The following is a 23,621-nucleotide window of genomic DNA, read 5'->3' as shown; positions in this document are numbered from 1 at the left end:
TTCATGATAATGTAATTATATAGTTGGTTACTATTTTAATAATGTTAAATAGTTAAGATACCAATGATAGACTCATATTCAATAACTAGAATATGGAAGAAGTGTATAAATATGCTGAAAATAGCTTCCCCCCAAAACTGGCAGAGCCCCCCCCCACCTCTTCGAAAGCACCCATCCACAAAAACAAAAGTCAGACTCTCCAGAGTAAGAACTGTGTGGACAGCAGCATGTCCCATGCTGCTTCCCAGCCCGTCCTGCCCTCATCCCTCCAGAGGGAAGCAGGTGCTTCCTGCCTCTAGATGTCACTCTCCACTATCTTTTCTTTCTCTCCTTCTATTTTTCTTTCTCCAAGATCCTGCAATTTTTTTTTTAAATTCCTTTCTGATCTCTTTCCGGCCATGTGCGATTGCAGTTTCCTCTGGGCGTCCATTTCACCAGCCTGAAATTAATCAGCAGAGAGAGGGAGAGAGAGAAAAGGGGGGAGAACCCCCCCTTGTCATCTTGATCCCCAAGCAGAAGCAGAGCAGCAGCCCCCAGGAATTCACACCAATACTCCCTCGCCAGGATCTGCAGGCGGAGAGGAGAACTGCAACCCCCGGGCTCCCTAACTGTGATCTGTTGGAGCAGGGGGAACCCCACATCCTCCAGATTCCTGCCAGAAATCTAGTGGACCAACCCCTCTTCATTCCTCCCCAGGATCCGCAGGAAAAGCCATCAGGAGACCGCCTGTCCCTCCTCCACTCCAGCCCTCCCCACCCCCAGTTTGGAGGAGGTTGCTCCTTGCTGGCTGAGGGGGAATTCTCTGGATCTGGCTGGACAGCCTTTTTTACTTTGCACCATCTGGGCTTCTTTCCTCCATCTCTTCCACAGCTGACAGTAAAACCCAGCCTCGCAGAGCTCTACAAGGGGCTTTTCCTCCATGCCACCCTGCAGCACCAACAGCTCCAGCTCCCATGCGTGGATTGTGTGGGTTTTGTGTGTGTAAAGGGGCTGCTGTAATTTCAGCCTCCTGGACCTGCCCTGGTTGGATTATTTTTATAGCTCTGATTTGAAAAGCAGCCATCAAGCCTTCCTGCCTGCCTGATCTTTGACTGCTGCAGCTGCAGCTGTATTATAGCAGGGAAGCCTCATTCCTGGGTTGCAGAGAGAGAAGGTTGCAGGATCCTTCAATCCCACCCCCTTCCTCTTTCCACAGCTCTGAGGAGAGTCCTGGCTCTTTGCAGCATATGTGGTGGAAGCCAGCACTAGGAGCCACTGCAGCAAAGGAAGCACTTGTCTCGGGTGATTTGGGGGAAAGGAATTGAAAATAAGAGGGTAGATTTTGTTTCTGCGGGTCTTGGCTTCATTTCCCAAAGGCTCGTTCCTTTCATGCATGACACAGATCCTGCTCTGTGATTCCTTCAGGCGATGGCCATGCAGTAAAGATGTCAGTGTACAGGGTGAACAGTGTCAATGGGTTTTTGGAGGACTCCAGGATGGAGGTTGGGGACATGGGGAGGATCCTCAGGAGTTTGGAAATTGGGACCGTGCTGACCTTGTTCTACCAAAAAAAGTCCCAGAGGCCAGAGAGGAGGACGTTTCAGGTGAAGCTGGAGACCAGGCAGATCATTTGGAGCCGGACGCCTGAGAAAGTGGAAGGAGACAGTGAGTATATTCCGCATCGCGGCATGAACCAAGAAAATGTCTGTCTCTAAAGCTGACAAATGCCTCTCACTAGGGGAGCTGGGCTTGGTGCAGCTCAGTCCAAGATTCCAGGAAAATCCAAGCTGACTGCACTGGCTTGTAAATCTCTGTGGGGAGGCAGCCTGGCCTAGTGGATTGGGAACCTAGGAACTCCCCTATTCTAGTTCTGGCTGGGCTCTGCCAGTGACTTGCTGCATGGCTGTCGGCAAGTCTCTAGATCTGAGCCTGTAAAATGGGATGGTGGCTGTTGAGAGGGTTCACGGGTTAACCTTAGTAAAGCTCTTTGAAAAGTGCTATTCGTCTGTTATGTTTTATCCATCGCTGTGGTGATGGCGGTTTAATGATCGGTCGCAGCACCTTTCTTCTAAGGAATGGTACTAACTGTGCTGGAGGTTTCAACCATGTGCCCAGGGATCGTTTCGCTAGCCACAGAGAAGCAGCAACCTCTGGAGCGGAATGTGGCATCTGTTTCGCTGCAACAGTCAGTGAAGAAGAATGCAGCATGGAAGTGCAGGGGGATTTAGATCAGGAGCATGTAGTTACTTGCGCAGGGAGGTGGCCAGGACACCAGGATTAACACTTCCTCCCCTGATAAAAAGCACCAGGAGATCATTAATAATCACAAATGGTCATGACCTTTGTTTACGTCGCACCCTAAAGAGGTCTCATCCAGCAGCCCTCTGTCTCCCAGCACCACCCCGGGGTGCTGGTTCTGTGCTGGGGAAGAGCACCACCTATTCCACCAGCAACACACCGCTTCCTGCAGCCGCCCGAGTCTGTCCTGTGGAGGTTTTCCACCCACGCTGTGACCGAGCCCAGCCCTGTTTAGAATCATAGAATCACTGAAGGTCAGGGTTGGAAGAGACCTCAGGAGGTCATCTAGTCCAACCCCCTGCTTGAAGCAGGACCAGTCCCCAGTTCTTGCCCCAGATCCCTAAATGGCCCCCTCAAGGATTGAACTCACAACCCTGGGTTTAGCAGGCCAATGCTCAAACCACTGAGCTATCCCTCCCCCCATTGTTTAGCACATTGTGCCTGAGCAGATGACAGCGTGAAGGGAGTGGGCTCCTCTTTCCACCTGCCTCCCATTTATTTTTTCAATAAGTTCCCAGCAATTATCATGCTGTTGTCTCTCTTGTCTCACTCAGCCACCACAATCCCCATCCTCTCCCTTGGCAGCTCCGCACTCTTACAGCCTGCAGAGCACATGCGGCCACTCTGTTATCTCTTCCTTTCTGATTGCCCTTGGCGTCCCTGCTGCAGTTCCCCTGACGATAATGGAGTTGACAGGGGTGAGCGGGTGGTGTTTTCCTGCTTTGCCTCATTTATGCCCTTCCCTGTGCTTTAACCCATCCTTCTTCTTTCTAGTCCCTTCCACTCTGCTTGCTTGGTGGGGGGATACTCTCAGCTCAGCAGGGGCGGATTCACTCTCGTAGTGCGTGTTACTGCTAAGGGGAATTGTGTGGCTCCTGCCAGAAGATAATACGTGTTCATCTGCCTCCCGTGTGTTGCTTACTCAGGGTCTACTTCATCAGCGGCAGAAGAGGGAGGTATTGTCCCTCTGTCATGCTTTAAATGGCCAATCCCATCCCTTATTCTTGAGAAGTGGTTGCAGCCAGCCATGATTTTACACAGGAAACCAGCACATGGTTATGGAGATAACACTAACCCTCCACAGGGAAAGCCCCACTGAGTATGGAGTCCCTTTAACGTGCAGTTATCCTCTGAAAAGTGGCTGTGGAAGAATGATCCCTCCTTACGCAGCAGATCTGCTCCCCCTGGGTATATCAAAGGCAGAGCTACTTGCTTTAGTGACAAAAATTAAGTGTTTACTACTTTTACTCCTATCAGCCCTTTAGACCCAACACAGCTCTGGGAGAGGGAGCTGGAGTCATGCATCATCAACAGGATTGTTTACGTTTCAGTTGCAGGGTCAAGTGTGCATCTTCGTTGCTTTCATATCCTGCCCTTAGTTATATCTTTACAACCCTATTGCCTTCAATGGGGTTGCAGAGGTATAACTGAAGGCATAATTTGAAAACAGTGAAATTACACAGGTGTGAGGACAAAATTTAGCCTGAAGGCTATCACTACTGATGATGCATGAACCAAAAAGAACCCAGCTTGACACTCAGATCCCAGGACAGTAGATAGAAAAACATTTTTTTACTTGGAAACGTATAGGATTTGTTCTGGACTCACTGAGAGATGATAAATATGGATTCCTTTTTATGGTGATTTTTGAGCACAGAGATGTGCGCTAATGGTCAATTGGATATTTGCAAAATGATGCAACATTTAACAGATCAAAGTGCTGTGCTGTGCAAACACTAATTAATCCACCCATAAACCAGCCATAGGTGGTACGTAAGTAATAATAACCCAAGTTTATTAATGGCGAAACAGGTACAGAAAGACTTGGACCTTAACTTTTCAAAGTGTCCAAAAATTTTGGGTGCCCAGCTTGAGACATGTAGAGTGAAATCCTGGCCCCACTGAAGTCAATGGGAGTTTTGCCCTTGACTTCAATGGAGCCAAGATTTTCCCCCCAAGAGTCTCACTTTCAGAGATGCTGAAAACCTACAATCCTAAATAAAGTCAATGGGAACTTTTAGCCTTTGTTTGCCAGAAGCTGGAAGTGGACAACAGGGAATGGGTCACTTGATGATGGCCTGTTCTGTTCATTCTCTCTGGGGCACTTGGCATTGGCCACTGTCGGAAGACAGGATACTGCGCTGGATGGACCGTTGGTCTGACCCAGTCTGGCCGTTCTTATGTTATGTTAACTGCAGGTACACTAGTCCTCTGTAAACCAGGCCTAAAGTTTCTCAAGTTGGGCACTCAAAATGAGTGGATACATTTGAAAATATGAGTCTAAGTGACTTGCTCATGGTTACCCAGAAAGCCTGTAGCAGAGCTTGGAATAAAACCCAGAAGCTCCAGGGAAACAGAGCTTTGCTCAGACCTTTAGACCACTCAGCCTCTCTAGAAATCTAGGAAGTTGCTGATTGTTACTGTAAGGGTTTCACTGAATTTTGAATGTTGATAAGAAACAGGTGGGAATGTCAGTAGTTCATAGACCCTTGGAAAATGAGAACATCCTGCTTGTTATGCATTTGAATTCAGCCCACCATTTTCCCCCTCCATTAGGGAACTCTTATGTATTCTAGATTGCCTCTCCTAAAGATCTTGCATCCCGTGTAAATAGCCCTCTGCTCTGTAACAGGCTGAGTAATGGTGTAATCATCATTATAATAATGGTAGTGCCCAAAGGCCTCAGAGACCATCTCTTCTGGGATTTATTTTACTATCTCTTCTGGGATTAATCTGGTATCAGACCGCAATGTGCTGGCCAGATTGCTCTTGTCTTAATAGGATGGTGTTCTTCGCTTCTTGTCCCAAACTGTTGAGGCCGTGCTGTATGTTGTTAAATATATGCCATATTACATCCCAGAGGTGGCTCCCTTTCTTTGAGGGGTGAACTAATCCCAATATGTAAAGCTTCTAAAGCCTGTTGGGATCCTTCTGAATAGAGGGTGGTGTACATAAGATTATTAACATTAGTGCAGGTATAATGGGATCTATGCTTGTCAGTGCCTGTAGAATTTATAAAGGAAACTCATGAGAGTTCATGGGAAAACAGATTCTGTGATGGGTTTCTATAGAGGCTCCACTTTAGTTCAGTGTTCATTAGCTTGCTCATTATGTTAGTGTCACCTAATTTACTAACCCTACTATAGATCATACGTTGTGCATGGGAGGTATGCATACGTAGGGCATGTGTGGTTATATGGGTGTATGCCTATGTACAGCCTGGGTGTTTGTGTGTGTGTTAGGATGTGACAGCATTTGGTTATATATAGGCTGACAGTGTATTTTCGGTGTAGGTGTCAATTGATGGTCCCTTCTGGCCTTAAACTCTATGAATCTCTGTTTCCAGGTGAGCACGTCTGTTACATTAGGACTCTAACATTAACAGAGCTTAGTACTTACATGGTATTTTATATCTTCAGAGCACTTTACAAACATTAAGTCATGATCCTTGGGAGAGACTGTGCTGACCCCTCCTTAGCCTTCAGATTCCTCCAGCACTTGGCTTTTTTTTGAACCCCAGTCTCGCTTTTTGAATCTGTCCTGCCTTGTTTCCAATCAGTCTGAGAACCCCTCTTTATCCATGGGTTTTATCCCACAGAATGACGTCCTCAGTGTCTGATACAAATCGATCCCCCACCTCCAGCTGGGAGATGTGGAAGGAATTGCCATCACTAAAACCAGTGAGTCCTTAACTTTTGAAATGGGGAGCAAGAGGGTGAGTTGGGGACTAACAAGGCCATGAAAGAACCACAGCCTGCTCCATTTGATTTTCCAGAATAATTCTTTGCCTGTCATTAAGACCTTGTCTACACTTGTTGCAGTGTGTAGGGTATGCTGGAGCCTTTCCCCACTGTCTTCCGCTGCCAGAGCCTTTCCCTGCTGCCAGAGCCTTTCACTGCAGCGGGGCAAGGCTCCAGCAGCAGGGAGGCAGCCGGACACTAGACTGCTAAAAATAGCAGCATAGACAATGGAGGTGCTGTTTGGGGACGTGGAGAGCAATGTAGGGTATATACTCTAAGGTTCTGGCATGTCTTTACTCGTCTAAACAGTGCCTCACTGTCTACACAGCTATTGATGCCCGTACTTTGGGGGAGTGCAGTGTAGGTACTCTGCAAGCTGCCATAAATGTAGACATTGTCTAAGAGTGTCTTCCCTTTCAGGGTCTCAAAGCACTTTGCAGCTGATCCTTATGGCCCTCCTGGGAGGTGAGTGAGGAGCGTTAGCCCCCCTACACACAGGGTGTGAGAGACTTAGTCAAGGTCACACAGCGAGTCAGTGTCAGAGTCCAGAATCAAACCCAGCTCCCCCGGAATCCCAACCCTCCACACTAGGCACATGATCACACAGTCTGCATATCAGGCTTCCGAACAGCCTTCTCTCGATTGCCATGTAGGTGAGATGTCAGGAAAGAAGTACCAAATAGAGACTCTTGCATCTGCTTGGCCAGCTGTTGGTAGCTTGACTGTGTTCTAGCACTGAAGCGGTGATTTACGATACTGATGCTGTTGCTTCAGTTGTCAAAAACAGGGACCCTAGCGCAATCTACTGCTGCCCATGCTATAAAAGGCCCATTTCTGTTCTGACGAGCATTTGGAAAGCCCCTTCGTAGCACAGGTTTCACCCATGTGGAACTGATTAACCACAAACTTCCAATATCCCACTGCTGTTACCTGGACCATGAGCAACTATCAGACCTAAGCAACTTTACTTGGAAAATGCGGGTGAAAATTAAATATCCAGTACCCTTCTCTGAATTGGTAGCTGGTAACCTCCTGTTTCTCCTGTTCAAACAAACATATACATCCCCTTACCACACAAAGAATGGGATTACTGTCTGTCTGTGCACAGTAAAGATCCTTCCCTGTTTGCTTGCTTGTATGTGGGCAGTGTTGTCTAGTGATTAGAGGAAAGTACAGAATCAGGCTTCCCAGATTCAATTCCCAGCATTGCCAGTGACTCTCATGTGACCAGTGGGCAAGTCACTTATCCTTTCTATGCCTCAATGTTCCCATCTATACAATGGGGGCAGTAAAACGCGCCTCACAGGGATAGCTGTCATCTTGATCATTTTAACAAATTCCTCTTACATGATGACCTGTCATTGGCCCCTAAAGTGATGCTGGGACATGTGAACTTCCCATGAGATGACCCCAGGAGAAAAGGGAAGATCTCACCACTCTTAAGAGAGATGGCAATCCCAGGGCAGCTGCTCAGCTTAAGGAACATTTGCAGAACACTTGAGCTTGAGATGAAAGAAGCCGCATGTTATTCCCTGCATACAGAATAGGTAACTGCCCTATGGACAGTGGAGCTTCTACTGATTTTGCTTATGGCTCGGGTCCTATTTTACAGGAGCTATTGGCATCAGTGTTATCGTGGAAACCAGGGGGATGGTGGGCCCAAGCCCACCTATAGCTAAAGGCCCTCCCCCTTAGCTAGGCCACAAGTAATGGCGGGGGACAGCAGATGAAAAAACAGGGGAGGGAGTGAGTTCAGAGGGTAATAATGAGGGACCCAGAGGGGGACACCAATCAGAGAACCCCAGACAGCGCCCACTGCTCTTCAGAGGCATCTAGGGAGTCAGCAGACACCACCCAGAGGAATTCTGCTCGGATGTGTAGCGGTACTAGGGACTGGAAATAGACCACGCAGTCACTGACCGTCACCGCCCCTACACAATCCAGCTTCCGTCTCCTGGTATGATGGACGGCTGACTTGGCCAGCACCAGGAGGAGACTAATGAGGAGGTTTCGTGACTTTGTGGGGCCACGGATGGTGACATCAGTGTAGAGAGGCAGTGCCCTTTCTGATTTGGTACCGTTTTTTAAGATCCCGATGTGCTTTCCTCACCATCAACAGTGGAAAAATAGTCCCGCCCTGCTGTTGAGAGACATAGGGCGTGTCTGCTGTTATGAGGAAGTTACAGCATCAAGTTTTGGCAGAGCAGCTCAAGGAGCCAACACGATTTATCTACCTAAGCACACACCTTGCAAGGCCACTGATCCGTGTGCTTAGGTCTCCCATTCCAAAGCAGGTGAAACAGTCGTATATCTTCAGCCAAGTGAATTTGTATAATCCAGATCATTTTTAGTTTATATAAAGGGAATTGGAACAACTGGGTAGGGGCCTTGCTGGCTCCTCTTTGCATTTAGTCCCAGCTCCATGCCTTAGAGCCAAGCATGCCGTTGCAAATAAAGCAGGACTGTCCTCAGGCACTGCTACAGGGAAAGGGATTAGGGCTCCAAATCTCCCCATCACGCTTATTTCACTATGGTTACCCTGACTCACTGCTGTGTGCAGAGTATATTTAATCGTTGGAAAGTTCAATTCTCTAGTTGTCACAATGGCTTCCTGCTTGCACAGTCAGGGCTATTTAAATAGTTTTATTTCTTATGGATGTTGCCAAGATCTCGTTCCCTCCCCTTTCAGTCCCATCCTGGCACTTTTAAATCTACTATCAATATGGTGATCAACTTGTAAAGGAATGAATGAGGCATCTTGTAGGCCACCTGATGAATTTTTTAACTGGATAAGCAGGCATAGCAGCGCTGCTGTGTATGGAAATAAAGGCATGCATTAAAGCAGAAGACTCTTTGCTATTGTAGACTAATTACATGGTCAGTTAACCAAGACGGAACTCATGCTGTTTCTTATAATATAAATGAGTCCATGTGCTTCCACATGTCTGGGGCTTCAAGCCTCATCTGTGCCTAAGTTGTCCCAAAGCAATCAGCCATCAACCACGAGGAAACTTGGAGAATAAAAAGCTCAGCGAGAGTAGTGGAGGTACCATCAGGACCTAGGGTCTCCCTGCTTTCACAAGTTAAGTAAGACTAGCTCTGGTAGGCACTTGGATGAGAGACCTAAATAAATCCAGAGTGCAGCAGAAAGTGGTGTTGGCAACTCTAGCGTTAATTTGGCTAAGCATGTGTACCAGGGTATAATCCAGACTGCATAGCTGTGTCACTCCTGTAACCTGGGGTGCCCTTTACAATGCCTTGCCGCTGTAGCCTCCAGCCTGGACGGCTCACAAACAGTCTCCAGCATGTAAGTCACTCCCAGCTATGTCTGTGTGTGTGCTGCAGCCAGCCAGCCACACCTTGGTTCTTGCCAGCCTTGGTCATGCTGCAGGGTGACTCCAGCACCCCCCTAGATCCAGAGTTTTCCCCAGAAATGTATGTCCTGAACTGCCCAGCCGTCTCCTGGACAGGACAAATACACGGAGAAAATCCCTCAGGGTTCCATACCTTTACCTTGCAGACACGCTATTTAAAGGGGGCCCTGTTGCTAGCCCATTTAAAAAACGAGAGTTTCAGGTTGATGATGTCCTTTTAAACAGAAGAGACACAATAAACCGTGAGAAGACACCATAAAATAGTGTCTCCTGGGCAGCAATGGTGGGGCGCTAAACCTACAAGGAAATTAACTGTAAAGCAGTTACCTCTGAAATGAACCTCTTGCTGTTAGCTTGGAGGATTTCCCAGGAGGACTTCTGCTGTGCACAACTGAGCGCCCCTCCATCACTGCCAGGAATCCAGGAGTTAAATTGTTGCACAACAAGAGTACTTGTGGCACCTTAGAGACTAACAAATTTATTTGGGCATAAGCTTTCATGGGCGAAAATCCACTTCATCAGATGCATGAAGTGAATTCCAACACCACTTTCTGTGGCATCTGATGAAGTTGGTTTTAGCCCATGAAAGCTTATGCCCAAATAAATTTGTTAGTCTCTAAGAGGCCACAAGGACTCCTCGTTATTTTTGCTGATACAGACTTACACGGCTACCACTCTGAAACCTCTCAACAAGAGTACTGGCTTTTTTTATACAAACAATGAGTTCTGTATTGCACAGAATTATGGGCCAAATTCTTAGTCACGGAACTGATCCCACCAGAGATGGAGATTGCTGATCCAAGAGCCCCATCCCTACTGCAGGGCTTTGTTCGCCTTTTCCACTGTCCCCTTTGGACTCGGTGTTCCCCTCAGTACTCAGCCTCCTTCTCCCCTTGGTTACTGGGGTTTATGCTCCCTCCCAGTGACACTGGAGGGTAGTCCAGTCCCATCCTCTGCCCTGAGCCTCATACAGAGGAGCAGCCATCTATTCTGGCCCTAAATCCCACTCCAGCCCAGGACTGCTTCCTACCCAGCTTGTTGGGCTCACAGGCTTCTTCCCTAGCCCCAGAGCTTAATTTGTGCCAGGGCTGCGCCCCGGCACCTCTAGGCTTGGCAGTTCATAGCCCCGGCGCCTCTGGGCTTGCTGCATCCATTATTAATGTAAACAAATTGATTGAGCCCCGGCACCTCCTTCATTACAAATTAAGCATGGCCTATTGCTGCTACTGGTTAGGTCTCCCCAAGCACAACACAGTCCACAGCTCCCAGCTTCTATCTAGGAAGGCGTCCCACTGGTCTTGCTTCAGTGGGCCCCATCTGGATTCTTGGCCCAACTTCATCTGCACAGGGAGCTCTGCTAGTCCCGTTCCAGCTGCTCTTCCCCAGGGCAACTGTCCTTCTACTCCTCTCTGTGGAGAATTAGGTCCTGATCTTTCTCAGGCTAAGAGAGAGGAATGGGGTGGAGGGGGGGAAGCCCCTTTTTATAGCAGGTGCTACTTCCAGCAGGCAGTCACATGACCCTCAATCACCTGACCCAGGAGCAGGTCAGAGCTGGGGCTTGAGGTTCACAGCCCACCGTGCCACACTAGCATTTTTAAAAGAGTTGGAGGAACTTTCCTGAGGGTTGGGAAGTGGCAAAAACAGTCCCCTGTATTAGAGAAAGAATGGGTCATGACAGACAAGCCAGGGAACTATAGATCCATGAGTTAACATCAGCTAGGCATAGTTATCAACCCATGAAGGCTATGAACAGGGACATTTGGAGTGGGGCAGAGGAAAGCGGCTTTTAACTTTTCGGAAATACATTGGAACAAGAGGATTTTCTTCTTTCTTTTTTTGATGAAGTAGAATGGGGGTGGAGGAGCCGGAGCATAAAATCCTGGCTAAAAATAGGGCAGGTTAGAATCTCTGCTTGGAAACAGTCTTGCAGGATGTGGTGGGAGAATGTCTCAAAAAGGCTGGTTTGGTTAACAGGCCACTGGGAAGATTAAAATCGTGTATTTAAAGTAATTCTCCTCCCACCCCCAACTAATAATACTTTAGAGCATTTTAGAGAGTTCTCAAATTGTGGAGCCCACCCCAGCAGGTCACAGAATGAAGCATGTTGAGAAGCAAGCAGTGCAGGACTGGGTTATTGGGAAGGAATCTGACTGTGCAAGAGGATCTCTCATTCCAGGATCTGCTTGTCTTACACAACAGCCCATAGAATGAAAAAGCTGGAGAACCAGCAGGTTAGACTGTTCAACTAGGAAGGATTTTTTAAATCTAGTTTGCTTTTTCCCTGTTGCTGCTGGTGGTTTGTTTCAATCAGCTGGGACAGTGAAACTCCACTAGTCAATTTCACTTTTGTTTCTAGTCTGTTTCTAGTCAGTTTCACTTTCTGGTTCTCCTGCAATAGCTCAGTGCTGTTTCAAGTATAATGCTTAAATCCAGAAAAACACAAAACCAAAAACTATATTTCAATTAATTCTTTTAATTCACAATCACACTCCTAGTCAGACAGTTTTGTGAGCCACTTTTTTTACAAAAAGAAAAGGAGTACTTGTGGTACCTTAGAGACTAACCAATTTATTTGAGCATAAGCTTTCGTGAGCTACAGCTCACTTCATCGGATGCATACTGTGGAAAGTAGAGAAGACGTTTTTATACACACAAACCATGAAAAAATGGGTGATTATCACTACAAAAGGTTGAATACTGGAAATGGCCCACCTTGATTGTCATACACATTGTAAAGAGAGTGATCACTTTACATAAGCTATTACCAGCAGGAGAGTGGGGTGGGGGGAGAGAAAACTTTTTGTAGTGATAATCACCCATTTTTTCATGGTTTGTGTGTATAAAAACGTCTTCTGTACTTTCCACAGTATGCATCCGATGAAGTGAGCTGTAGCTCACGAAAGCTTATGCTCAAATAAATTGGTTAGTCTCTAAGGTGCCACAAGTACTCCTTTTCTTTTTGCAAATACAGACTAACACGGCTGTTACTCTGAAACTTTTTTTACACAAACCCGGAATGCTAGGCTTCCTCCTGCTGACAGTCTCTTTAACAGCAGCCAGTTTCAAATCAGTCACAGAAGGTCACATGTAACAGGCCTGCTAGGGTTTGCTGAGAACATTACAGCGAGGACAAACAAGGGAAAGTCAGTGGGTTTCGTGGGCTTACATTTTCAGTAAGCATTTAATAATAATTATTCATGTTAGCAATTAGGATTGTCTTGCTAATTATTACTAGAACTTACATGCCTGCTAAATTTTGATATCTATAAATAGGGACATCTGGGAGGAAAAACAGAGATGTGTTTTAACTTCCCTGAACCAGGAGGAAATTTTTAATTTTATGTTCTGTAAGGATTCCCTAAGCATAGAAAGGAGATGGATCACCCCCCTCCTATGCAGAACGGAGGTGCAGCTAGCTTCTCAGCAGCATCCTCACTGTCACCCAATTTCTGCAAGTGGGGAGGTCTCAGGCTGAGGCAGCAAGGGTTTTCATATCATCCACAGAGGCCCAGCCACAGCTGTGCCCAGGGAGAAGAGGATTCCAGTCAGAGCAATTACTTCTGGCTGCTTTGCATTGAGGTTTTCTCCTAATGGATAAAGGAAGCTCTCTGGTCCTTTTGGTGTTGATAAAAGCAGCAGGTCAGGCCTTTTACAATGGCTGGTCCAATATTACACCCATATGTAAGCCATGTTGTGTATATATTTAAAGCACTCTTTGTAATGTACTGGATCCCATTAGAAGAGAAAGGGATGTTTACAGCTGGAACTGGATTCCTGGATGTTTTAATAGCTGGGACCCTTGAGACAACATAGGGGGGAGTTGGAGACATATTTCTGACATGATCTCTGAAAATCAGTTGCAGATGTTGGTTTCCAGGAAATTGAGAATGGTATCGTACTGTGGGGATATGCAGCTCTGGGTACAGAAAAAGAGATGCGGCTAGCTCTGTTTATTCACACCTAGCTTGTCTCATTATTTATTATTATTTATTTCTTATTACGATAGGATCTAGAGGCCCCATTTGAGATTGAAACCTGATCATGCTGGGCACTGTACAAACACTTAATAACAGACAGCACATCCTTAACTGTGCCCCCATAGGGTTTCCAGCACTTTCCTTTCCCAAACTTCCCTCCTCCCACTGCCATGTGGTCCGTAGTGTGTGATGGTTGGGCCATTTGTGAAGTCTCTGTCCCTGGGTGGACAAGAAGAGGTTATGTATGTACTGTTAGGTGGCTTAGGTTTTCATTTCTTTGCCTTGGTGGTTCTGTGGTAGGTGTGTTGTGTGTAGACCAGCCTTAACTGATTCATACTGCGGCAATTTGTTTGAGTTCATCCCCCTTGCCCTGCAGTCTGATCCCCAGGATTTTGTCCAGTTTTAAAGGATACAGGGGCTGGGGCTGGAAAGACTGTTCCACAGCCAAACATTGGCTCTGTGAGAAGGTTTGATCTGGTATTGGGGAGTTTTCCTAAAGCTATCACAGGGCTGTCAGCCCCAAGCTGAGTTCAAAACTTAGGAGTCAGGCTCCAAAAAATCATGAGATTGGCTTAAAAATCGTGACATTAAACAAAAGGACTGCTCTTGTGTTTGTCCTCTGGGATCTGAACCATCAGGGGACACTTGGGTCACAGTTTCAAGCCTTTCACACAACCAAGAGGGCTAGAAACTTGCTTATTTTAAACCATGAAAGCTGGGAGTCTCACATCATCACATGCCGCCAGGAGCTGGAGCTTCAAGAAAGCTACCAAATATTGTGAGACTTGTGAGACTATCATGAGAGTTGGCAGTAGTGCAAATAATATGCCCCAGTCCCAGAACAGCTTCCGTATGAGGAGAGATTTAAAAGGACTTTTCAGCTTGGAAAAGAGACGACTTAGGGGGAATATGACAGAGGTCTATACAATCATGACTGGTGTGGAGAAAGTAAATAGGGAAGTGTTATTTACTCCTTCTCACAACACAAGAACTAGGGGCCACCAAATGAAATGAATAGGCAGCAGGTTTAAAACAAACAAAAGGAAGTATTTCTTCACACAAGGCATAGTCAACCTGTGGAACTCCTTGCCAGAGGGTGTTGTGAAGGACAAGACTATTACGGGGTTCAAAAAAGAACTAGATAAGTTCATGGAGGATAGGTCCATCAATGGCTATTAGCCAGAATGGGCAGGGATGGTGTCCCTAGCCTTTGTTTGCCAGAAGCTGAGAATGGGCAACAGGGGATGGGTCACTTGATGATTACCTGTTCTGTTCATTCCCTCTGAACCACCTGGCATTGGCCACTGTCGGAAGACAGGATACTGGGCTAGATGGACCTTTGGTCTGACCCAGGACGGCCGGTCTTGTGTTCTTATGTTATGTTCTTATTATGTTCAGTCGAGCTCAATTTCCCTTCCTAGATTCCATCCTGTTGCTCCTAGATACACCCCTTTTAATTATGCTGAGTATTTCCTCTCTTTAGTGCTTACATCCCTCATATGTTTCAGGACTGTAATTCTCTCCCCTTCAGTTATCATATTGTTTCTCTTACTCTTTCTTCATAAGCCAACACTTCACGCCCTGATCATTTTCGTGAAAAATTGTACTGGACAACATCAGCAGTGTAACAGTTTGCAAAAAAAAAGCAAGCATCATTCTGGGATGTATTAGCAGGAGTGTTATAAGCAAGACACAAGAAGTAATTTTTCCACTCTACTCCGCGCTGATTAGGCCTCAGCTGGAGTATTATGTTCAGTTCTGGGCACCACATTTCAGGAAAGATGTGGACAAATTGGAGAAACTCCAGAGAGGAGCAATAAAAATGATTAAAAGTCTAGAAAACATGACCTATGAGGGAAGATTGAAAAAACTGGGTTTGTTTAGTCTGGAGAAGAAAAGATTGAGTGGGGACACGATAACAGTTTTCAAATACATAAAAGGTTGGTACAAGGAGGAGGAAGAAAAATTGTTCTTGTTAACCTCTGAGGACAGGACAAGAAGCAATGGGCTTAAATTGCAGCAAGGGTGGTTTAGGTTGGACATTAGGAAAAAGTTCCTAACTGTCAGAGTGGTTAAGCACCGGAATAAATTGGCTAGGGAGGTTGTGGAATCTCTGTCACTGGAGATTTTTAAGAGCAGGTTAGATACCTGTCAGGCCATGTGACATCCTCAGGGCCATACAGGTAGTATCAGATATGGCCCACAATGGTAACTAGGTTGAGAACCACTGATGAAGTGAGCTGTAGCTCACGAAAGCTCATGCTCAAATAAATTGGTTAGTCTCTAAGGTGCCACAAGTCCTCCTTTTCTTTTTGCAAATACAGACTAACACGGCTGTTACTCTGAAACCTGTCTAGATAATACTTAGTCCTGCCTTGGGTGCAGGCGACGGGACTAGATGACCCCTCAAGGTCCCTTCCAGTCCTATTCTACAATCTGCAGGAGACCGTGCCATGCACAAGGATAGTCCAGTGGTTAAGGTGTTAGCCTGATACTTCTGGGGCCTGGATTTGAGTCCCGGCTTTGCCACAGACTTCCTATGTGACCTTAGGCGAATCACTTAGGGGCAGCTCCTCAAAGGTTTTTGAGCACCTAACTCCCATTGATTTCAAAGGGTTTTAGGCACTGACATATCTTTGGGCATCTGGGTCTTAGTCTCCACTTTCCCACCTCACAAGAATGTGTGAGGATAAATACATTAATGACTGTATGCTCCAAAGATGGGGCTCAGATAAGTACCTAAGATGGGGAAGTGACAGATTTTTAGTTTTTCAGTTAATTCCCTGGGATCCTAATATCACCTCAGATTATTAAATCCAAATGAGCGTAAAAACAAAACCAGTTGACTTTCCATCATTCTTGGTGTTTGTAGATTTCCCCCGCATCATTCATCTTAGAAAGCAATGCTGATCTGATTCCCTTTTAAGCCCCAATCCTGCAATCAGATCCATGTGAGCACTGCGGTTCTCTCACACAAATCCAGTGGTACCTTCAGTTTCTGGTTATCATGGCCTAATATAACAACCGCCATTTCGAGCATCACCAGGAATTGAATCTGGTGCCTCCAGACCTAAAGCATGAACCTCTCCAACCTGAGCTGTCAAACTAAAGCCCCTAGGTAGGAATTGTCACGGAATCATAACCTCTGTGGATCAGACACTGGGGGAGATGTACAACACACGGACAATGAGACTGGCACAAGGCTGGCCGATTTTGGGTTCCCAACAACAAATGTTTAAGGTAAAAAAATCAAAAGGAGAGCAAACCCTGTGTTCCTTGATTTTTTTTACAAATTAACAAAATAATCATTTGATTCATACTAAAGCCATTTTTATTTGTTACTTCAAGTAAAGTTTGAGCTGCAAATACTGCACAAAATCACCAGTGTCCTTTGGAGAGTCTCTTACAGGAAAAATAATCTTGTACATCTCCAAGTTTCCCTGAATGTAACTCAACGCTGACATGGGGTATTCATTAGGCTGCCTCTCTCTTGGACACACTCCGCATATTGATAGCTCATCCCATCCAAAAGGCAAACAAGCCATAGGTTTAGGTCCTCTCCATCTCCCTGGTGCATTGGCTCCATAACAGCGAGACTTGGTGGCTCCGTGTTAGCAGCACAAAGATCTTTGTATGGGGCTAAACAAATAAACTGCTGGCTTTCAGCAATGGTGTGTTGTGAGCTCGATGGCTCCTGATGGTGGGCTATTCAGTGACTAGCTCTGTGTTTTGAACTACTAAGTTAAGCTCTAATAGCAGGGGGGCTGTAGGTCAGGATAGAGGTGCATTGGCAGGGCTGTGTGTGAGGGGAGGGCCCCAGCCGAAATAGCAGGGGAGGTTGTGGGTCAGGTTCCAGGTTCATGGGCACATTTTAAAGGAAAAATCTCAGACTCCCCCCATGTTTGTGAGTCATAAAATCCTAGACGGTGGAGAGTGAAAAACCTCTGTGGGCTTGATCCTGTACTCACCGAAGTCAACGGCAAAGCTCCCATTGACTTGAATGGTGCAGAATCAGGGCCCATGTCCCCTTTTATTATTTACTAGTCCTCACAGGTGTGTGCAGTTCCTCCCAATTTGATACTATCAGTGAATGTCACTAATTCAACATGCTAATTACCCACGTCTTCAAGACCATCTTTGTAACAATGCAATTTAAAAGGCTCTACGTTGTCAAGTCTTTCTTGTCCTTATAAATTTGATGCTCTTTCCTAATTTCCTGGGATTTAAAAATAAAAACCAGGATTTTGACAGATTACAAATAATAGCATCAGTGCTTCATCTAGGCGGGAATGGAGAAACCACAGATGCAGATGCCATAGCAAACCAGAAAGTGCGCTGCACAGAGCTTAGAATGAGCAGATTCTAGCTAAAATATAGAAGTAAACCTCAGCATTGGCATTAGCCACATGTTGTCACTTCCAGTGTGTGTGGGGGGTGGAATAGAAATTTGATCTACCATATGCTCAAAGAGTGCCCTTTTATGGAGTAGGAACAGGCAGCGAAAATAACACACCCACACTCCAAACCTTCCTCATAAAACTGGAACTGAAACATTTTAGAGGTATGTGGTGTACTTCCCCACCTGCCTCTCCCAATCTCATTGTTTTTCAGTCACTTTTAATTAACCATGTTTATTACTGCGGTGCCTAAGGGCCAGCCAAGAATGGGGCCCCATTGTGCTAGGTACTGTGCAAACACAGAGTCCATGTGAGACAGTCTGTGTCCCAAAAAGTTTATACTGTAAATAGAGAAGACAGACACAGGGTCAGGGGAAGAGGTAGAACACGCATTCTTGTGACTTGCTGAGCTTCTGGGTTCTGGACAGGATGAAAAGCAAAGATACCACAATAGAAGCTTGCACCCTACCTTGCTCAAAAGAGCTTATTATTAGGGTTGTCGATTAATCGCAGTTAACTCACACAATTAACTCAAAAAAATTAATTGCAATTTAAAAAATTAATCGCGATTAATCTCAGTTTTAATTGCATTGTTAAACAATAGAATACCAATAGAAATTTATTAAATATTTTGGATGTTTTTCTACATTTTCATATACATTGTATTCCGTGTTGTAATTGAAATCAAAGTGTATTTTTTTTATTACAAATATTTGCACTGTAAAAATGATAAACAAAAGAAATAGCGAAAACAACGAGGAGACCTTGTGGCACCTTAGAGACTAACAAATTTATTTGGGCATAAGCTTTTGTGGGCTAGAACCCTCTTCATCAGATTCATGGAGTGGAAAATACAGGAGGAGGTATAAATACATGACAAGATGGGAGTTGCCTTATCAAGTGTGAGGTCAGTCTCATGAGACAATTCAATTAACAGTAGGATACCGAGGGAGGAAAAATAACTTTTGTAGTAGTAATGAGAGTGGCCCATTTCAAACAGTTGACAAGAAGGTGTGAGTAACAGTAGGGGGAAATCAGTATGGGGGAAATTAGGTTTAGGTTTTGTAATGACCCAACCACTCCCAGTCTTTATTCAGGCCTAATTTGATGGTGTCCAGTTTGCAAATTAATTCCAGTTCTGCAGTTTCACATTGGAGTCTGTTTTTGAAGTTCTTTTGTTGAAGAATTGCCACTTTTAGGTCTGTTATTGAGTGACCAGGAAGATTGAAGCATTCTCCTACTGGTTTTTGAATGTTATAATTCCTGATATCAGATTTGTGTTCATTTATTCTTTTGCGTAGAGACTGTCCAGTTTGGCCAATGTACATGGCAGCGTGGCATTGCTGGCACATGATGGCATTTGAAATGGGCCACTCTCATTACCACTACAAAAGTTATTTTTTCTCCCTTGGTATCTTACTGTTAATTGAATTGTCTCGTTAGACTGACCTTACACTTGGTAAAGCAACTCTCATCTTTTCATGTATTTATACCTGCTCCTGTATTTTCCACTCCATGAATCTGATGAAGTGGATTCTAGTCCACAAAAGCTTATGCCCAAATAAATTTGTTAGTCTCTAAGGTGCCACAAGGACTCCTCGTTGTTTTTGCTGTTATAGACTAACACGGCTACAACTCTAAAAGAAATAGTATTTTTCAGTTCATCTCATACAAGTACTGTACTGCAATCTCTTTGTCGTGAAAGTGCAATTTACAAATGTAGATGTTTTTGTTACATAATTTCACTCAAAAACAAAACAATGTAAAACTTCAGAGCCTACAAGTCCACTCAGTCCTACTTCTTGTTCAGCCAATCGCTAAGACAAACAAGTTTGTTTACATTTACAGGAGATAATGCTGCCCTCTTCTTATTTACAATGTCACCAGAAAGTGAGAACAGGCTTTTGCATGGCACTTTTGTAGCCAGCATTGCAAGGTATTTACATGCCAGATATGCTAAACAATCCTATGGCCCTTCATGCTTCAGCCACCATTCCAGAGGACATGCTTCCATTCTGATGACACTCATAAAAAAAATAATGCATTAATTAAATTTGTGACTGAACTCCTTGGGGGAGAATTGTATGTCTCCTGCTCTGTGTTTTACCCGCATTCTGCCATATATTTCATGTTCTAGCAATCTCGGATGATGACCCAGCACATGTTCGTTTTAAGAACACTTTCACTGTAGATTTCACAAAATGCAAAGAAGGTACCAATGTGAGATTTCTAACCAACCCAAGGTTTAAGAATCTGAAGTGCCTTCCAAAATCTGAGAGGGACGGGGTGTGGAGCATGCTTTCAGAAGTCTTAAAAGAGCAACACTTTGATATGGAAACTACAGAACCTGAACCACCAAAAAAGAAAATCAACTTTCTGCTGGTGGGATCTGACTCAGATGATGAAAATGATCATGCATTGGTCTGCACTGCTTTGGATTGTTTTTGAGCAGAACCGGACATCAGCATGGATGCATGTCCCCTGGAATGGTGGTTGAAGCATGAAGGGACATATGAATCTTTAGCACATCTAGCACGTAAATATCCTGCAACACTGGCTACAAAAGTGCCATGCGAACACCTGTTCTCACTTCCAGGTGACATCGTAAACAAGAAGTGGGGCAGCACTATCTCCTGAAAATGAAAACAAACTTGTTTGTCTTAGTGATTGGCTGAATAAGAAGTAGGACTGAGTGGACTTGCAGGCTCTGAAGTTTTCCATTGTTTTATTTTTGAATGGAGTTTTTTTGTACATAATTCTACATTTGTAAGTTCAACTTTCATGATAAAGCGATTGCACGACAGTACTTGTATTAGGTGAATTGAAAATACTATTTGTTTTGTTTTTTTACAGTGCAAATACTTGTAATCAAAAATAAATATAAAGTGAGCACTGTACACTTTGTATTCTGTGTTGTCATTAAAATCAATATATGTGAAAATGTAGAAAACATCCAAAAATATTTTAAAAAATGGTATCCTATTATTAAGAGTGCAATTAATCAAGTGATTAATCGTGATTAATTTTTGTAATCGCTTGGCAGCCCTACTTATCTAAATCTACTGTAAGAGCAACCATCTTCAGCTCTTTCAATCTGTCCCCACTCATCCATCCTGAAGCCTCCAGATCTTGGTTTGGTTCATCAGTTCTGTTTGATCTGGCAATCCCTGCTGGAGAATATGGAACCCAATCAACACTGTTTTACAGTCACTTTTATTACCATGACTCTCCTTGAATCCTGATGAAATTAATAATAATTAAGGGTGATTTGGGACTATCCCGATGGCTTTGTGGGGCGGAGGAAGGAGCTGTCTGTTTGGGAGGCACACAGATGGTGATGGGCACAGTATGAGAAAATAGGTAAATCGATCACCACCCTTATTGAAAGGTCCTGTGGAAGGGGATGGACACTTATAACCTTTCGGCAGGGTTTTGGAATCTCCTGATGAATTTAACAGAAAATACTACTCCTTCTGTGGAATCTCACAGGACGGCTCCAAAAGGTGGGAATCATCTGTTCTATAGCATTTTAGAGTAAAGTCAACAAAATCCAGTTACATTTCTTTAGAACTCTCTTGGTTCCATGCCTGTCAAACCGCATAGGACTTTTCCATGGGGAAAATGCAGTTTGGTTTAAACTGCTAAAACAGCAGTCTCTTTCCCTTCCCTAGTTCACTCAATCTCTCCTATCTCCACCCACCTCTTCCCCTCTCTAAAGCAGGGACTTGTCTTCTGATCAGCCAGAAGCCCATGCATTGGTGATGAGCTGGGGGCTTTCAGATCTCTAGTGCCCCCACCTTAAGTAGACGCCCCAGCAGCCTGTCCCCGACTGTCCCCTGAAATGATCCCCCACCCAGAGCTGCCACATGTTATTTCTGCCTTGGATCTTTGCTGCATAGTGCTAATAGGGAATGTGGGAAGTCGCTGTCCTGCACTGGGAACTGGTCTTGCCTGGCCTATGTGTGGGTGGATTCCCACTTTCCAGGTGGTCTCTGGGATGCATGCTGGGTTTGCAGGCCTGCAGAATAGGACCACAAGAGAGGAACCTGCAGCATGAATGGCCCCATTGTCTGCGGAGGGTGGGAGGTAGGGGTCAAGTTTCAGATGTCCTGAACAGCATGTATTGTTTTGCAGCCAGTCTCGGTCAAGTACAAACGGCTGTGTTTAGTGTCAGGGATTTTGCTGCTTGATCTGGGCGTGAGCAATGGGCCCACTGGAACCATGCTCAGCAGGTACCCTGACGTTCAGTGCTGTGCAGTTTAAGGGGCCTGAAAGTGAACAAAAGGTGCTTTGAAATTGCTCGTGTGTGGCTTTCATTCCAAAGAAGTTTTGCATCAGTGGATGGAGAGGTGTGAGCAGCGGAGACAGGGTTAGGTCCCAGAATGGTGCTTGCACTTTGTATCCTGCTTTCTTTCACTCTTCTCTAGCTCTCCGTTTCCCCGCTCTCTCTCTCCCATTCTGATTCTCTCCCTCCTTTGATTATCTGCCATCTGTTACTATTTTCACTGAGACGCTCCTCTCTTCCTTTTGCAGAGGTTGTCTCGGTTCTGATGCTTTCCAGTCATGCATTAAGCAACATGACTAATATCTGCCACGTGTGATTCACTGATCCTCTCCCCACCAGACCAGGCGCATGATGACTAAACTGCTGGACGGGCCACCATCTTCTCTCCCTTATAGGAGGTTCCAATTCCCCATCCCACCTTGTGTTTATTTGTGCTGGTCTCCAGATGTCGGAAGAACCAGCTTAAGAAGTTGTCCTTATTCCCAGTGACCCATTCCTCTGTAGAACAGAAAAGCTGGGAGAGCCTAAAATGACCCAACATGACTATATAGAGAAGGGGTGGCCAAACTTACGGACCGTCCGAACCGCATACGACAATCTTCAGATGTTTGAGAATCAGGGCGCACCTGCTGGGGCTCGGGGCTTCACCCTGTGGGAGGTACCTGCCGAGGCTCAGGACTTTAGCCCCGCTCTTGCTAAAGCCCCGAGTCACAGCAGGCATGCCCTGTGTGGCTAAAGCCCCAAGCCTCCCCTCCCTCCTGGGAAGAAGCTGGAGGTGACATAGGGGGGCACGTGAGATCACGAGCCACCTCCCTACCCCCCCGATTTTTGCCAGGGTTTGCTGGACCCGCTCTGACACATGATGCTGCCAGGCCCCCTCCCTGCACAGCAGCTGCTGGAGCAGTGAAGCTGGGAGCTGTGGCCATGGGGAGAGGCACCAGCAAACAGCTGGGAGCTGCAGGGAGAGCCGCGACTTTTGCTGCTGCCTCTCCCGTGGAGCTAAAGCAGCGGCCCCCTTGCAGCTCCCAGCTGTTTGCCGCTGCCTCTCCATGCAGAACTAACACCTGGGAGCTGCAGGGAGAGGCCTCTGAGGGCAAGAGGGGATGTGTGTGCCTGGGGGTGTGTGACTCAAGCTGTTGGGGGGCAACCTTTAAATTGTGCCCCCCGCTCTCAGCAGGCACCAGTTGCCTCTGGCAGAAGCTCCTAGCCTCACCACCCCGCCGCAGGACAGAAGCCCCGAGCTTCCTCCCCCACCAGTCTGGTAGGTGGAGAATGGGGGGAGCATGGGGGGCACCTTAACTGTAAAAGAGCTGCATGTGTCTCACAAGCCGCAGTTTGGCCATCCCAGATCTAGAGCACGGACCTCTGAACTGCTCAGCTGAAGGGCATGGGCAGTGCATGAACCTCTGGCTGGGGGAGGCTAGCCCCTCAGCCCCACCCCTTCTGCCCAAGGCCCCGCCCCTTCCACGCGCCCCGGAACCCACAGGCCCCCCACCATGGCTGCCGGCCCCCCCCCTCCAGGCTGGCTAGTGCCCCCAAGCCCTCCAGCCCCAGAGCGCGGGGAGGGAGAG

General features: G+C 46.0%; 1 protein-coding gene across 1 annotated transcript in view; it reads left to right on the top strand.

Moving 5' to 3' along the window:
• Positions 1–402: 402 nt before the first annotated feature.
• The window catches only part of LOC125632911 (1-phosphatidylinositol 4,5-bisphosphate phosphodiesterase gamma-1), a 78,268-nt gene continuing 55,049 nt past the window's right edge, over positions 403–23,621 (top strand). The window contains exon 1 of the mRNA XM_048841827.2: positions 403–1,644. Coding sequence (XP_048697784.1) covers positions 1,425–1,644 — 220 coding nt within the window. The 5' untranslated portion in view covers positions 403–1,424. The remainder of the gene's footprint in view (positions 1,645–23,621) is intronic.

This window comes from Caretta caretta, chromosome 2 (assembly GCF_965140235.1).
Source record: "Caretta caretta isolate rCarCar2 chromosome 2, rCarCar1.hap1, whole genome shotgun sequence".
NCBI lineage: Eukaryota > Metazoa > Chordata > Testudines > Cheloniidae > Caretta > Caretta caretta.
The sequence above is the reverse complement of the archived record's forward strand: the minus strand, read 5'-3'. Positions and strand labels throughout refer to the sequence as shown.